A 17723-nucleotide genomic window follows, 5' to 3' on the forward strand; every position below is an offset into this window, starting at 1 on the left:
GAAGCCACTGCTCAAAAACCGCCATAAAAAAGCCAGACTATGGTTTGCAACTGCACATGGGGATAAAGATCGTACTTTTTGGAGAAATGTCCTCTGGTCTGATGAAACAAAAATAGGACTGTTTGGCCATAATGACCATCGTTATGTTTGGAGGAAAAATGGGGAGGCTTGCAAGCCGAAGAACACCATCCCTACCGTGAAGCACTGGGGTGGCAGCATCATGTTGTGGGGGTGCTTTGCTGCAGGAGGGACTGGTGCACTTCACAAAATAGATGGCATCATGAGGATGGGAAATTATGTGGATATATTGAAGCAACATCTCAAGACATCAGTCAGGAAGTTAAAGCTTGGTCGCAAATGGGTCTTCCAGATGGACAATGACCTGAAGCATACTTCCAAAGTTGTGGCAACATGGCCAAAGGACAACAAAGTCAAGGTATTGGAGTGGCCATCACAAAGCCCTGACCTCAATCCTATAGAAAATTTGTGGGTAGAACTGAAAAAGCGTGCGAGAGCAAGGAGGCCTACAAACCTGACTCAGTTACACCAGCTCTGTCAGGAGGAATGGTTCAAAATTCACCCAACTTACTGTGGGAAGCTTGTGGAAGGCTACCCAAAATGTTTGACCCAAGTTAAGCAATTTAAAGGCAATGCTATCAAATACGAATTGAGTGTACTTCTGACCCACTGGGAATGTGATGAGGGAAAAAAAAAAAAAAGTTTAAATTATTTCGCTTTCTTAAAATAAAGTGGTGATCCTAACTGACCTAAGACAGGGGATTTTTAATAGGATTAAATGTCAGGAATTGTGAAAAACTGAGTTTAAATGTATTTGGCTAAGGTGTAAGTAATCTTCCGACTTCAACTGTATATATTTATAAAAAAAATAATTTAAAAAAAGTGGATTTTGGGGGGGGGGGGGGGGGGGGGGGGCATGTTTTTAAGGTAAAACATCCCTGAATTGTTCCTGTTCTCTCTCCTTCCTCCCATCTGCCCTTCCTTCTGCCCTACTTTTCCTCCATCCACTCCTCTTCCTCTCTGTGCCCTTTCCTCTTACCATCAGTCCCACCAGCCCACAATCGGACAGCGAGGCCATGGCCGTCAGACACAAGAAATCCCACTTCTTCTTCTCTCCCTCCGGCTTCCCCTTTCCTGTCAGGAAGAGGTATCGATCTGTCCTTCCTTCCTGTTCACCTCTCCTTTCCCCCTCCTCAACTTACCTTGTCCTCCCAAGATTGTTTACTCAGCCCATGGACATTTCTCTCCCTATAGCCATGCAAGATTCCTTTGAGTTTTCGTTGGATGTAGCAGGGGTTTCTGGGTCCTTGATATAATCCTCTAGAGTGATCAGCACACTAAGTCCAAGATCTTTGTGGGTGGAACACATTCAAGCTCATGGACAATAAGGTTTACACCGGCAGAACGCAGTTTAACAGCAAAGTGTGTACTGTTTTGCTTTATTTTCCTCTAAATATAACATTTGAATCATTTGAAAATAGATGCTTCTGTAAGCTATGAGTGTGTTGCCAGGGCAATCGGTTTGATTTAAAATGCAAAGTTGATTGTGTGGGCTGGAATAGGTGGAGGAGGATGAATGTGGGAGGTGATGAGCAAAAACCCAGCGTTCCCTCTGGAATGGGAATGAGTACAGTGCCAATCTGCCTCACTGCTTGTGTTTCACTCCCACCTTCTTTAGAATCAAGATTCTATTTTACTTTATGAAATGGAGAAAATCACACAGGCTCACAATAGAACATCACAACTAAGATCGGGGGTGAGAGGTGCTCACTCCCAATCTGATTATCCATTTGACACGCTGTTGTCTTGTCAAAGCGGGATTTGTCTCCATAAAGTTGTTTGTTTGCTGCTTTTTTTGTTGTTGTGCCATAGCAGTCGAACTCTTTTCAATAAATGTTTTCATCTTCATGAGCAGGCAGCCAGAGAGTAGGTTCAGCTCGAAACGAGACATGGGGATTTGGCCCGGCTGAGCATGGGGTTAGCCTAGGTTAGGTTTAGGGTTTGGGGGAGATCGACGAGGTCTAGGTCAGGGTCAGATCTATAGTAAGAGCGATTAGATGACTAAACACACATTCATGAGTCGTGATGCTCTCGAATAATATTGTCGTTTCCTGTGTCCAATGCTCTTCCTCTGTCACAATGGAAGCTTTGTTTTAGTACTTCCACAGTCCTGGAAATAACGTACAAACTAGTCCTGCTGTGACTCTTTCTTTATTAGTTAAAGATGTCAGCTTTAGATCTTATGGAAAACAGTCTTATTCATTTGATGTCAGAGGCTATCATCGTCTTTGTTTGTCATATGATCAATATTTCATAAATCCCCGATTCGATTTGAGCAGACAATGTGTATGCAGCTGTGCACATCTCTGCACACAAGTGCAGACTGTTCACTCCTGAGAATCTCTACATTTTCTAGGCTCCGCACGTCCCTGGTTCAAGTCCTGCCAATCAATTTTTCCCCCTGCAAAAGCATCACTATTTTAGTGAGTTTCTGACTTTTCCCCCTAATTGATCTGAACAGCATCCCTACTCCTATATTCCAAAAGATTTGACCCATAAAAAGTTGAACAGCTTTTGCATGTTCTTTTAGCATTGCAGACACTTTTCCCTGTATGCTGGGTGTCTGCTCTTTGTTCCTCTGGTCCTGGTTGGTAGTCAGACAGACTAATGTGATGAATGTGGGAGAGGTGGAGCAGGTTGGTGATAGACAGACAGACCCAGGCACCACAGCATATTTCGGATCATTGCTCTCCACAACAAGACCCCAAGCGATTTAAATAATGATCCGCACCCAACTTTATGCTCTTTTGTTGCAGCTCTTCCGTTCGAATGGAATATAAAAAGACGTTCAATCATACTAGAACCAAGCCATTATTGGTTGCATTAACAATTTAACACAATTTTATTATTTTAACACTCTTTTGACCTTATTGAGGGGAAATAAGCTTCAAAGCAAGTACTGTTAGGCGCTGGTTGACAGGAACATATATATTGCATGTTAGTGTCTTCATTAACTGCAACTTTCTACCATTAGGAGAAATCTTATCTTCTACAGTATCTTGAACGTCTTATTTGTTCTTTGGACCCCATCATTCTATAATTCTGTCTAATATACACAAGCGCTCTCTTTTGCTTATGCGCTCTGCTCCCAATGGTGGGTAATGTTCTGGTTTCAATCTTCCAAAATGGGTTCATCTATACAGATTATTTTTTGTGTGTATTTGCACTAGATCCCCCAGCAATATATATACGCACTTTATTGTTAGATATACGGTGCCCACCTCTGATGTACCCTTGCTTTATTATTATAACAAGAAAAGGGTTAAATGTTTACCGCGCTTCAGGATGCAGCGGGAATAGAAATGGTGGTCTAACTACTCTGACGTTCCATAATGTATTCAATGTGTGACGCCCTTCTAGGCCATCTCGAACCCCGTCGTAATCTTATTTCTTATACATACTGTATCTCTCTCTCTCTCTCTCCCTCTTCTCTCTCTTTCTCTCTCTCTTCCCCTCTCTCCTTCTCTCTCACAGGATCACGGAGCTCCAGAAGACCACTCAGAGGAAGCGAATATCCAGCGACAGCTCGGTGGTGGAGGCACTGGCACACAGCAGCTCCCTCAGGTCCAGTAAGCCTGCCCTCACCAGGTGAGAAGAGAGACTAAATCGCAGCCCCCCCCCCCCCCCCTCCTACAAAGGCAGCCGCCAACCTCCCAAATCACATATTACAGCTCAGATTTTTGTTCTTGTAACACACTTCTATCTTTGAAGCTACTTAACATAGAAATTCAAACAATGCAGCTAGCCATACTAGCCTCCCACTATGCCATTGTAAGAGGGCTTTAAACACCGTGTTTAACTTCCATTGTGTGTAGGTCCGGCAGTGCCAGACCGTTTTAAGCCATGGCCATATCCCTGGCAGGGTTTGATATGCTCAGGAGTAGAATGAGGCTGGGTGGAGATTTAGCCAACCCTCATTATCGGACAGAACTGGTGTAGCCTCCATTCCCTTTCCTGTCACGCTCGCCTGGACTGAATAGGAAGGGGTCGGACATTAGTAAAGGGTCTTGCCTGTGACACTGTTAGAGTATGGTTCCATGCAGGTGTACAAATCTACTTAGGCCAGGAATTGTTCCATGACGTAGTCTGCGGTGTCACTGGGTCAATAAAGAGCCATACTGTACCATTCCAGTTTTTTGCAAGGAAATGCATTCTTCACAGTGGAGTTGTACGTATTTGTCACGGTCCATCATTTCAGAAAAGTGTTATGGTTCACCTCCGTGGGTCTCGTGAAACAGAGAATGACAAACAGTGAAATGCTGTTAGTTTTTTTTCATTGGCAAGCACATGAAAACAAACAGTTTTTGCTTTCATAATGTCATCCATTCTTAAGTGTTTATGAACTGAGAATGGTTTGTAGGACTTGTTTTTAGTGCTGCTCGTGCTTTGTTTATATTACCTCCCTATATTGGGGCCAGAGAGAAGGAGGGAAAATGGCAGTGTATAACAGCATCCGCCACAGACTCGCCCTTCCTAATTGAATCTGCCATGAAATATATAGACATTAGGCTGCTCTTTGATATTGTGGCCACGCCAACGGCAGGGACTGTGAGGCTCCATGGTCACTCGTCACCACATACAATACAGGCACTGGATCCCATTTTGCCATGGCACAATGAAGGTAAAATTGGAAAATTCAAAAAGAAGGGTTGGCTAGCAGCGCTCCATTGCCGTACCTATAGCACTGTAATGGTCTTTGTACCTGAGCCGGAGTGGGCTGTGAAAATTGAATACAGTTACAAGGGGTGAAGCGCTACTCCTCCTTTGAGTGAAAGTGCACTTGCTGTAAGTTTTGCATACCGCGAGTCGTATTTTCAATTTTGTTTTTGCAGCTGATGAACTTAAAACTCGACCGTACCATCTCAATGCCAATAACACATTCTCGAAATGAGGTTTTGTTTGTAGAGGCTTTCCAGTTGTTTCTGTTTTTATTGTTTATCCTGCCTGTTTACACATTTATAATTTATCATTTCTGTGTTCATCTGTTTAGTTTTTTGGGTCCATCCATTTTTTTTTTTTTTTTTATGTTGTCTTAAAGGGCTGGATGTATCCATCGGTCTAACACTACTGCAGCTGATTTCAACCCAACATTGAGGTGAGATCAAAGCCCCCTTTCACCACATTCACTTACTTTCTCTTCACCAAGTCACTTTCTCAATTCTGCCCTTTGCACACTCTGTCACACAAGAATGCATTTACTTAGCAAAGTTTCTGATTACTAGTTCCTTGGTCTGGAGTCTATACAATATCACAGACGCCAAGGCAATGTGCCAGACGTGTCATGTTGTCCAGTACTATCCCAGTGAAGAGAGAGAATCATATCTTTGAAACTGAATTTTTTTAAATGTTGTGTCATAGTAACATTGTCCTTACAATGGTATCACCTTCACGTCCCAGCTTGGCAGGATGCTAGTGAGAATGTGGGGATGGCATTCAGCTGCCGATGGAACCATATGGCACAAACAGGCCCATGTGCTCCCTCTCACTGTCACCGTGCCCCATCCCCTCTTTACATACAAATAGCACCATTTGGACAGCAGAGAGAGAGAGAGGCACATCCTCACATTTTGATTTTACAATGAATTATTTGTCATTGTTTTGCCACTCGTGTTTTTCAGCGACGCTAATTCACTGTTGATTGAGTCTCGTCTGGAGGCAGATTTGCATGATGGATCCTCTCCATGTCCACTGAGATGACTAATGAGAAGTTACATCTTCTGAACGCTGTCATGTGTGCAGCAGCGCAAAGCCACTCTAAACGCATGAAATTACCCAGAATTTTAAGTTTTGCTTGTCACTTCAGTGATCTGCCAAACAGACTGATTAATGTATTTTGTAGCTTTTCCTTGCCAGATATTTTCCTGTGTTATGCTTCCCTGTCGTGCAATTATAATTATTTCCAATGTCGTAATTCATTTGAGATGTAGAGCTTTATTTGTTTCTTGATGTCTGGGTAAAATGCTTAGGATGCTAGCAATGGTTTTGTTTTCATATCGAATGGGTAATTAGTCAGTTATCAGCTAGTCTTTAAAGAGGGGGTATTTGAGCCTTGATACAAAGCAATTCACTGTCAGCTTTTCTTCTGATGTTTTGTTCAACAAATCCGCTTAAATGAACATGTAACATCGACTGAGGCGGCGTTATAAGCTGTCACATTCATGCTCTTTATTCACTGTATTTTGTAACGATAGTGCTCAACTGAGTGTAATGCATGTTCCTAGAAAAGGAGTTTATTTGTAGAGTGTGTTTTGGCTGCATGGACTGTAGAAGGAGGCAACAGAAGATGTAATCGTGTTGATTTTGGACAGCAGCTCCCTTCTCAGGGCACCGCAATCAACACATGTATACAGTATGATGGAAACCTTGTATTTACCATTCAATAAATACTGTAGGGAGCTCTGGTATAACCAGAGCGCACAGTCCAGCATGCATCAGAACATCCTGAAACTTTGCTAAATTAACGATGGTAAGAAAAGATGGCATCCCCATACCATTGTTGGCTCAATGTTTGCGTTTCGAAAGCTCGATGTGCTGAACCGAACCACTAGGTCCTCTAATTGCCTATTATACCTTATTCTGAGACCGGCAGTCTTTTCTCACTTACACAGGAATGTACAGACTGTTTGCATTAACGATCTCCGAGGTGACAAATTGTTATCAGCTTATGGCTTCTAAGGCTTGCTTTTCACTTCCTAACAAGAAAAAATGATCCCCATTTAAAGCCACAATTTGGAGTCTGTTTTTCTGCCTAGCTGCAGCCCTGCCAGTTGGCTTGGACCAGAATAATTCATTTGAATTGACCGTTCAACAGCAGTAAATTTTGCGGCTTGTGTCTTTTTAAGGTCAATCCTGTTGCTTTGTCTTTAGCTCAATTGATTAACATTGTCTATAGTCATGCAGGCAACCTTGATTCTGTGACGCGGATCAGTTGATGTCTATCAACTGCTGGGGTCGTTGTGGCGAGGAGAAGGAAAGGGGGGATGAGATCACATAATGAGTAACCTTGCCCTGAGACCTGAAGAGTCATGTTTATTCCCAGAGCTAATGCCTAGGCATTAGTTTTACTGTGGAAGAGCACACATAAAAGCTTCTGAAGTTCTTCTCCCTGTGATTGGAGAATAACTGTCAGGTTGGTGGTGATGTATGTGTCTGGGCTGTGGAGGCTGGGCTCCACTATAATTATGAGGTGAGCCAGATATTCCAGTAAACTGTGTGTAATCTGCCCTGGATCTCCCTCACACTGACAATCCATTAGCGACAGAGGCTAGGCCAGTGGTTTGGGGCTTGATGTTGCCCAACACATCTTAGCTGCACATTTTGTTCCCACTCTCAAAGGAAATTGCTGCCAGGGGCCCAAGGCTTGAACATATACTTTGCCTGCTATTGTTTGTGATCACTTTTTCTTTATTTTAGTCTGCTTCTTGTTTTCAGACTAACATATATATCTTTTTTTTTTTTTACGTATTCGTGAAGTGTGGGTGAAACTGTGTGGTTTAACTACATCAAAGTGCACTTTCCTCTTAAGATATGTCTTTCATACATGTTTCTGTTTCAGCAACTGTATCACACACAATACGTGGCCTCCATATACATACCACATGACTGGCACTCTCGCTTTCATCGAATGTGGCACAGTAGCTGTTCCCTTCACGATGAGCTTATGATCCCCTGAGCTTATGAACACTTTTGCTTGCTGGCGTCTGCCTCCTCCACAGTCAAACAGACCAATAACTAGTGATGGGGGAATATTCCCAGCCCTACCAATGACGTGTGCTGGTAACAGCTGACAGGAAGCCAGCCGCCTTTTGTCAAGAGTTTTAAATATGCAACTCTAACAAGACGCTCAACGTCTTTGATCAAAGATGTATCTATGGAGTGAGACTTGTAGTGAGGAGTGGATGGAGACAGACTGGGTAATTGCGGGAGACTCCTGGGCTGATGAGAGAGACTGTGGGCTCTGTGTGGTTAATTACCTCTAACAGGGGAAAGCAGGCACATTAGTAACCCACAGACATATAGGACTCCCAGACCTTGGGGAAAGACTTGTTACAGGGATTCTTTTATCCTCAGATTTAGCATGATCACAGTGTGTTGCTTTGCACAGCAAGCATCTGCTCTGTTGTGTCTAATACGGAACCCAAACCGGCTGCGCACGTGCACCATCGTGCGCCATCGTGCATTTTATTATTTTGTCCCCCTACACCAAAAGCGATCACGACACGCAGGTTAAAATATCAAACCAAACTCTGAACCAATGACATTAATTTGGGGACAGGTCGAAAAGCATTAAACACGTATGGCAATTTAGCTAGTTAGCTTGCACTTGCTAGCTAATTTGTCCTATTTAGCTAGCTTGCTGTTGCTAGCTAATTTGTCCTATTTAGCTAGCTTGCTGTTGCTAGCTAATTTGTCCTGGGATATAAACATTGAGTTGTTATTTTACCTGAAAAGCACAAGGTCCTCTACTCCGACAATTAATCCACACACATAAAACGTTCAACCGAATCGTTTCTAGTCATCTCTCCTCCTTCCAGGCTTTTTCATCTTTGAATTTATATGGTGATTGGCATCTAAACTTTCATAGTATTACCACGACTACCAGCAAAACAGTTCGTCTTTCAATCACTCACGTGGGTATAACCAATGAGGAGATGGCACCTGCTTCTATAAACCAATGAGGAGATGGGAGAAGCAGGACTTTCAGCGCGATCTGCATCAGAAATAGAAAGGAGGTCTATTTTAGCCCTTGGCAACGCAGATGCTCGTTGGCGCGCTTGCGCGCAATAATTGAATAACATGGATTTCAAAAATGATTTTGCGACGCTCGCACACGCGACGTGTCCGGTCTGGTCAGCATGTAATTTTTCAAGTCCAGGTGATTGTACTGATCTAGGTTTCCAATAGATTAGACCAGGGCTCTCCAACTCTGTTCCTGTGGAGCTACTGTCCTATAGGTTTTTGCTAATCTAACGCACCTCAGTCTAATAATTAGTTGGTTCATCAGCTGAATCAGGTGAGTTAACTGGGGTTGGGGCGAAAACCTACACGAGGGTAGCTCTCAAGGAACATGATTAAAGAGCCGTGGATTAGACCCTTTCTAAAAGAGTATACTCTGTCTGATGAAGATTTTCTTTCAAATTCACTAACATTTTCCCAAACAAGTACAATTACAGCAGTACTCCACCTGAAAATCAAGATGGGTTTGTTTTGTAATAATGCTTTGTTTATTCACCCAAATCTCGTTAATCTTTTAATGTCAATATGGCTTTACTAGGGTCTCCCGGGTGGCGCAGTGGTCTAGGGCACTGCATCGCAGTGCTAGCTGCGACACCAGAGTCTCTGGGTTCACACCTAGGCTCTGTCGCAGCCGGCCGCAACCGGGAGGTCCGTGGGGCGACGCACAATTGGCATAGCGTCATCCGGGTTAGGGAGGGTTTGGCCGGTAGGGATATCCTTGTCTCAGTATGTAAAATGTAATAAAATGTATGCACTCTACTGTAAGTCGCTCTGGATAAGAGCGTCTGCTAAATGACTAAAATGTAAAATGTAAATGTACTAAATGCTTGCTTAGCCATTAATCCTCCATTTGGCAAATCTGACCACAATTCTATCCTCCTGATTCCTGCTTACAAGCAAAAACTAAAGCAGGAAGTTCCTGTGACTCGCACAATACGGAAGTGGTCAGATGACGCGGATGCTACGCTACAGGACTGTTTTGCTAGCACAGACTGAAATATGTTCCGGGATTCAAAAAATGCCATTGAGGAGTATACCACCTCAGTCATCGGCTTTATCAATAAGTGCATCGACGACGTCGTCCCCACAGTGACCGTACGTACATATCCCAACCAGAAGCCATGGATTACAGGCAACATCCATATCGATCTAAAGGCTAGAGCTGCCGCTTTCAAGGATCATGACACTAATCTGGACGCTTACAAAAAAATCCCCCTATGCTCTCAGACAAACCATCAAACAAGCAAGCGTCAATACAGGATTAAGATTGAATCCTACTACACCGGCTCTGACGCTCGTCGGATGTGGCAGGGCTTGAAAACTATTACGGACTACAAAAGGAAACCCAGCATCAAGCTGCCCAGTGACGCGAGCCTACCATTTGAGCTAAATGCCTTTTATGTCCGCTTCAAGGCAAGCAACACTGAAGCATACAAGAGAGCACCAACTGTTCTGGATGACTGTGGGATAACGCTCTCGGTAGCCGATGTGAGTAAGACCTTTAAACAGGTCAACATTCACAAAGCCGCGGGGCCAGACAGATTACCAGGACGTGTACTCAAAGCATGAGCGGACCAACTGGCAAGCGTCTTCATTGACAATTTCATCCTCTCCCTGACCGAGTCTGTAATACATACATGTTTCAAGCAGACCACCATAGTCCCTGTGCCCATGGAAGCAAAGATAACCTGCCTAAATGATTACCGCCCCGTAGCACTCACGTCGGTAGCCAAGAAGTGCTTTGAAAGACTGGTCATGACTCACATCAACAGCATCCTCCCGGATACACTAGACCCACTCCAATTCGCATACCGCCCCAACAGATCCACAGATGATGCAATCTCAATCGCACTCCACACTGCCCTTTCCCACCTGGACAAAAGGAAAACCTATGTGAGAATGCTGGTCGTTGACTACAGCTCAGCGATCAACCCCATAGTAGTCACAAAACTCGTTCACTTAGCTAAGGACCCTGGGACTCAACACCTCCCTCTGCAACTGGATCTTGTACTTCCTGACGGGCTGCCCCCAGGTGGTAATTGTAGGCAACAATACGTCTGCTACGCTGATCCTCAACACAGGGGCCCCTCAGGGGTGTGTGCTTAGTCCCCTCCCTGTTCACCCATGACACGACTCCAACACCATCATTAAGTTTGCCGACGACACAACAGTGTCCGCCTGATCACCGACAATGATGAGATGGCCTATAGGGAGGAGGTCAGAGACCTGGCAGTGTGGTGCCAGGACAACAACCTCTCCCTCAATTTGAGCAAGACAAAGGAGCTGATCATGGAGCGGGTCGAGAGTTTCAAGTTCCTTGGTGTCCACATCACCAACGAACTATCATGGTCCAAACACACCAAGACAGTCGTGAAGAGGGCACTACAACACCTTTTCTCCCTCAGGGGACTGAAAAGATTTGGCATGGGTCCCCAGATCCTCAAAAAGTTCTACAGCTGCACCATCGAGAGCATCCTGCCCGGTTGCATCAGCGATTGGTATGGTAACTGCTCGGCATCTGAACGTAAGGCGCTACAGAGGGTAGTGTGTACGGCCCAGTACATCACTGGGGCCAAGCTTCCTGCCATCCAGGACCTACATACTAAGCGGTGTCAGAGGAAAGCCCAAAAAACTGTCAAAGACTCCAGTCACCCAAGTCATAGACTGTTTTCTCTGCTACCGAACGACAAGCGGTACCGGAGCGCCAAGTCAAGGACCAAAAGGCTCCTTAACAGCTTATACCCCCAACCCCCATAAGACTGCTGAACAATTAATCAAATGGCCACCGGATTATTTACATTGACACCCCCCTCCCCCCATTTGTTTTTTACACTTCTGCTACTTGCGGTTTATTATCTATGCATAGTCACTTCACCCCTACCTACATGTACAAATTACCTCAACTAACTTGTACCCCCGCACATTGACTCGGTACCGGTTCCCCCCGTATATAGCTTCGTTATTGTTATTTTATTGTGTTGCTTTTTATTATTTTTTACTTTAATTTATTTGGTCAATATTTTCTTAACTCTTTCTTGAACTGCACTGTTGGTTAAGGGGCTTGTAAGTCAGCATTTCACAGTAAGGTGTTGTATTGTACAAATTTAAAGTTGTACAAATTTAAAGTTTGCTCTGATTTGGTAGATTACCATTATAGTATCTATTCAAGCGTTTTTTTTATTCTCAATTAATACAATGGTCTCTGAACCTCTAATGTTCTTTATATATTAACACTGTTCATACCCATTATTGTTTACCCCTTCCGCTCTGCGCTAATAACAACGATGAAGAGCCAGTCTTTAGGCCAGCCTGAGAGAGGTGGGGTTGACCAGTCAGTAGGATAATCTGTCTGGTCAGTACAGGGCCTGCTCCTCAGACAGTCAGTCTCAGCTTCACTGTTCCTGCCTTTGTGCGTTTTGATGTTAGCCTTGTGTCAATTCTCAGTGGATTAGTGTGTGGGGGATTTGGCTTCTGGCAAACAGACAGCTCAGCCAGGATCAGACAGTAACATAACCTGGAGTGACAGCAGGGAGGCCCAAGAGCTGCCTCTCTGTCCACTCACTCTGCCCTACTGACACTGCTCTCGTGTGTGTGTGTGTGTGTGTGTGTGTGTGTGTGTGTGTGTGTGTGTGTGTGTGTGTGTGTGTGTGTGGCTGAATCAGAATGGAGGAGAGGGAGGGGGAGCTCTTTTGGCTGCAAACACACGTATTAGAATATTGTACCTTGGGCTAGTTGGCAGGCAAGGTACGCCTGGAAAAACAGAGCAAATCAAGGGACTGTCTAATTAACCACACCACCTCTCCTCTGAACCAAAACCATGCAACCGAAGCAACTCTTTTTTTGGGACATTTTGTTTTGGGGATTTGATTTGTTTTAGGTTTTTTCCTATCATGGATGTTTGCTATGAAAACCCAAGGGATGCAGAGAGGTGGGCGTTACATGCATTTTGTTTTGTAGACAGATAAGTGAACTGTTTGTTTTGTATTGCTTTAATCGTGTCTTGCTCTCTATCTCCCCCAGGTCGGAGAAGAATACACTGTGCAATACAGACAAAGGTAAAACAAACACACTTTGAATTGTTGCACTAGGTGATTACAAATTGACGCTGTTAACTTAGCAGCAAGTGGATGTGGGTAAATTGGTATCCACAATCAAGGTTTAAGAAACTAAAATCCACCGCAAGCTAATTCCTGTCCGAATTAAGTTTCACTATGAATAATGTCGAACGATAAGAGCCTGATGCTTTTTTGAGCTGGATTCAAGAGGTGGCTAAAAAATGTCTTAGCCTTTGTGGCCCTGCTTTAACAAAACCCCGGAAGTTCACCTGCCATCATGCGAAGGGTTTTACACCGCAAAAAATGATTGCCACTTAAGATATGCATTTCACAGCATTTGAACTAGAGTGCTGCGGTGAAGGATTATTAAAATTCACAGGAAACACATTAGCATTCAAGTCCATCCCTCACGAAGATTCTGGCGTGAGCCCAGTCAGAATATATTCTCGAGACCTGACTTGGCATCTCGAGTTGTTTTCTAAAGGACAAAAACCAAAATGTCCAGTAGCAGCCCCATTTCTAATTATGGTTGTTCAGCTCTGACAGCAGGATTCTAGAGCTGTATCTTCAGACGCAGACGTCGTGGTAGCAACTGTTTGACTTGCAGAGCTGGCTAACTGAGATTTGTGAGAATGCTGTGGGGAATTTTGAGTTGACTGTTTTCCTGCCTCGACGGAAAACATGCAGATGGGTGGATTCGGGGTAAATAATCTACAAAGGGCATTTTGGTGCTTTGAACAAGGATTTGCCATATTGAGACTGAACCCAAGGACTCTACAGGCGCTAATGTGATTATCCGTGTTAATTTAAATCGTTTCATGAACCAGTGTTTAAATACTGAGTCTCTACTGAAGGCAGCATCATGTATCTTGCCCTCGTTACTGTCCATGTTAGCTGAGTAAATAGATTGACAATGTTTTTGCTTATCAATTCAGTTTGAGGTTCCTTTCCCAAGACTGTCAGTCTTACATAAGACATACAGAACTAAAACCAAACAAACAAGTGCCCCATAAAGAGCTATTCACGAACACAGGCACACTGCTCAGATCTGTTTCTTTCCCCTAAGGACACTGTCATGTATTATGGTCTGATATTGTTGTGACTACTGAATCTACGGCCTCCTCTCATATCTCTACCTTGCAGTGTCACAGGAAGTGTTGATTGAATGTGTGAAGCGCAAAGACCATCTGAAGGTGAGTGGGAGCCACAGTGGCCAATGGATATGCACACTGCATATACAGTAGCAGTCAAAAGTTTGGTCACCTAGCCTCCCTTTGCCTTGATGACAGCTTTGCACACTCAACCAGCATCACTGTTTTGGTTACTACATGATTCCATATGTGTTATTTCATAGTTTTGATGTCTTCACTATTATTCTACAATGTAGAAAATAGTAAAAATACAGAAAAACCCTTGAATGAATAGGTGTGTCCAAACTATTGACTGGTTCTGTAGGTATACATACTGTATAGTGAATGTAGGCTCACTAATTGATACATTCAACAAGGGAATGATGATCACTTTTGTCATGACTTAACCTCAGGGTAAGCATTTCTCTGGTCGGCAATGAATAAAAATGCAGTCTATTCCCCCATTCCTCTGGACATGCAGTCACTTTCCCCACTCCTCCAGTCATAACAATGTGCCCTTTTCTCTCAGCTGAAGGAGCTGCACAAACTGGGAGCTGACCTGTCAGTACAAGACCCCTCAGGATGCACCCTGCTCCACTATGCTGTGGACACTGGTAGCAAGGAGACTGTCAAATACATCCTGGACAATGGTAGGGACAAGGCAATACACATTTATGTGTTCTATTTAAGTCTGTAGGTAGGACATCCCCCTCACAATACTGAATAATTCTGTGGGATTTACCAAAGTGAGTCTGTGACACTCAAATATGAACTATGTATCAGAAGTTAACCCAGCACAGTATGCTCTATGTTTTGTGATAGTAGAATTATGTCCCAGGTGTGGAAAGCCATATATTTGAGGGTCATGAACATTGTTTAAGACAAGCCACAGGGCAGGTACATCTCACTCTGTGTACGCTTGTTGTCGTTTATGGAGTCTTTCTTGCTCCACAACGAATGATACGTTCCAATATTTGAAAAGGATATGTTTTCTGTCAAAGTCCTCCTACATCAGCTTTTTACTACTCTATAAAAGTAGTATCTTGGAGCATTGTAATTGGTTTAGGGACATGCATTGAAATGTCTCTTTTCCCCTGCCCCCTACCAAAAAACAGCACCCACAGATATCCTGGATGTAACAGAAAAAGAAAAGTAAGTTTAAGACATGGATTTTTGAAATTCTCATTTTACACACATTCTGTGTGATGTATCTAGTTAAAGTTTTAAATAGAAAGTTACACTCATTGTATCTACTCTCTCTCTCTCTCTCTGTCTCAGTGGGGAGACGGTATTGCACAAAGCAGCGTCACTGTGTCAGAGGACTATCTGTCACTACCTGGTAGAGGCAGGGGCATCCCTCATGAAGACAGACTTACAGGTGAGAGCAACGCTCCCTCTTCCCTCATCGCTTGACTCTTTATTTGGCCAAAAGAAACCAAGTTATGCATAGGCTACCCCTGAGAAGTGTTTTATAGGGCAGCAGGTAGCTTAGCGGCTAAGAGCATTGGGTCCGAAAGGTCGCCGACCGACTAGCTGAAAAATATGGCGTTGTGCCCTTGAGAAAGGCACTTAACACTAATTGCTCTTCAAATCAAATCACATTTTACTAGTCACATGTTTACTTACGACACCCTAACCAACAATGCAGTTTAAAAAAATATGAGTAAGAATTAAAAATAAAAGGAACAAGTAATTAAAGAGCAGCAGTAAAATAACAATAGCGAGACTATACACAGGGGGTACCGGTACAGATTCAATGTGCGGGGGCACCGGTTAGTTGAGGTAATATGTAAATGTACTGTAGGTAGAGTTATTATAGTGGCTGCATAGATGATAACAGAGATTAACAGCCGTGTAAAGGGGGGCAATGCAAATAGTCTGGGTAGCCATTTGATTAAATGTTCAGGAGTCTTATGGCTTGGGGGTTGAAGCTGTTTAGAGGCCTCTTGGACCTAGACTTGGTGCTCCGGTACTGCTTGCCGTGCAGTAGCAGAGAGAACAGTCTATGACTAGGGTGGCTGGAGTCTTTGACAATTTTTAGGGCCTTCCTCTGACACTGCCGGGTGTAGAGGTCCTGGATGGCAGGAAGCTTGGCCCCAGTGATGTACTGGGCCGTACGCACTACCATCTGTAGTGCCTTGCGGTCGGAGGCCGAGCAGTTGCCATACCAGGCAGTGATGCAGCCAGTCAGAATGCTCTCGATGGTGCAGCTGTAGAACCTTTTGAGGATCAGTCTCCTGAGGGCCTCTTTCAGTCTCCTGAGGGCGAATAGGTTTTGTTGTGCCCTCTTCACGATTGTCTTGATGTGCTTGGACCATGTTAATTTGGTGATGTGAACACCAAGGAACTTGAAGCTCTCAACCTGCTCCACTACAGCCCCGTCAATGAGAATGGGGGTGTGCTCTGTCCTCTTTTTCCTGTAGTCCATAGTCATCTCCTTGGTCTTGATCACGTTGAGGGAGAGGTTGTTGTCCTGGCACCACACAGCCAGGTATCTGACCTCCTCCCTATAGGCCGTCTCGTCGTTGTCGGTGATCAGGCCTACCACTGTTGTCATCAGCAAACTTAATGATGGTGTTGGTGTCATGCCTGGCCATGCAGTCATGAGTGAACAGGGAGTACAGGAGGGGACTGAGCACGCACCCCTGAGGGGCCCCTGTGTGGAGGATCAGCGTGGCGGATGTGTTGTTACCTACCCTTACCACCTGGGGGCGGCCCGTCAGGAAGTCCAGGATCCAGTTGCAGAGGGAGGTGTTTAGTCCCAAGGTCCTTGGCTTATTGATGAGCTTTGAGGGCACTATGGTGTTGAACAGCATTCTCACATAGGGGTTCCTTTTGTCCAGGTGGGAAAGGGCAGTGTGGAGTGCAATATAGTTTGCATCATCTGTGGATCTGTTGGGGCGGTATGCAAATTGGAGTGGGTCTAAGGTTTCTGGGATAATGGTGTTGTGAGCCATGACCAGCCTTTCAAAGCACTTCATGGCTACAGACGTGAGTGCTACAGGTCGATAGTCATTTAGGCAGGTTACCTGAGTGTTCTTGGGCACAGGGACTATGGTGGTCTGCTTGAAACATGTTGGTATTACAGACTCGGATAGAGAGAGGTTGAAAATGTCAGTGAAGACACTTGCCAGTTGGTCAGCGCATGTTCGCATTACATGTCCTGTTAACTTCTCTGCGCACGGATCCCTTTTACGGGATAATTTTCCTAAACAATCGCTGAATTGCAGGGCGCAAAATATTACAAAAAATGTTTATAATCATGCAATCACAAGTGAAATATACCAAAACACAGCTTAGCTTGTTGTTAATCCACCTATCGTGTCAGATTTTGAAAATATGCTTTACAGAGAAAGAAATCCAAGCTTTTGTGAATGTATCAATCAATGCTAGAACAGCTAGCCCCAAATTAGCATGGTCACGAAAGTCAGAAAAGCAATAAAATGAATCGCTTACCTTTGATAATCTTCGGATGTTTGCACTCACGAGACTCCCAGTTACACAATAAATGTTATTTTTGTTCGATAAATATTACTTTTATAACAAAAAAACGCCATTTGGGTTGCGCGTTATGTTCAGAAAACTACAGCCTCGTTCCGGTGCTCGTTCCCAGACGTATCAGATTCAAAAATATGTGTTTTCTATCCTAATCTGTAAATTATATGCATATTCTACGATCTGGACCTGAGGAAGAGTCCGTTTACCTTGGGAACGTTATTTTTAA

At 44.0% G+C, this 17723-nt stretch overlaps 1 protein-coding gene across 13 annotated transcripts in view; it reads left to right on the forward strand.

The window, feature by feature from the left end:
• Positions 1–17723, forward strand: part of LOC129834229 (diacylglycerol kinase zeta-like) — a 134853-nt gene that overhangs the window by 111995 nt on the left and 5135 nt on the right. For 11 of the 13 annotated variants that reach the window (XM_055898999.1, XM_055898996.1, XM_055898997.1 and 8 more), the window contains 8 exons: positions 1064–1165; positions 3553–3666; positions 5117–5173; positions 12835–12869; positions 14013–14062; positions 14529–14649; positions 15115–15151; positions 15278–15377. In XM_055898999.1, coding sequence (XP_055754974.1) covers positions 1064–1165; positions 3553–3666; positions 5117–5173; positions 12835–12869; positions 14013–14062; positions 14529–14649; positions 15115–15151; positions 15278–15377 — 616 coding nt within the window. The remainder of the gene's footprint in view (positions 1–1063; positions 1166–3552; positions 3667–5116; positions 5174–12834; positions 12870–14012; positions 14063–14528; positions 14650–15114; positions 15152–15277; positions 15378–17723) is intronic. The other 2 variants (XM_055898994.1, XM_055898992.1) reach the window with 2 other exon arrangements.

This window comes from Salvelinus fontinalis, chromosome 35 (genome assembly GCF_029448725.1).
Source record: "Salvelinus fontinalis isolate EN_2023a chromosome 35, ASM2944872v1, whole genome shotgun sequence".
NCBI lineage: Eukaryota > Metazoa > Chordata > Actinopteri > Salmoniformes > Salmonidae > Salvelinus > Salvelinus fontinalis.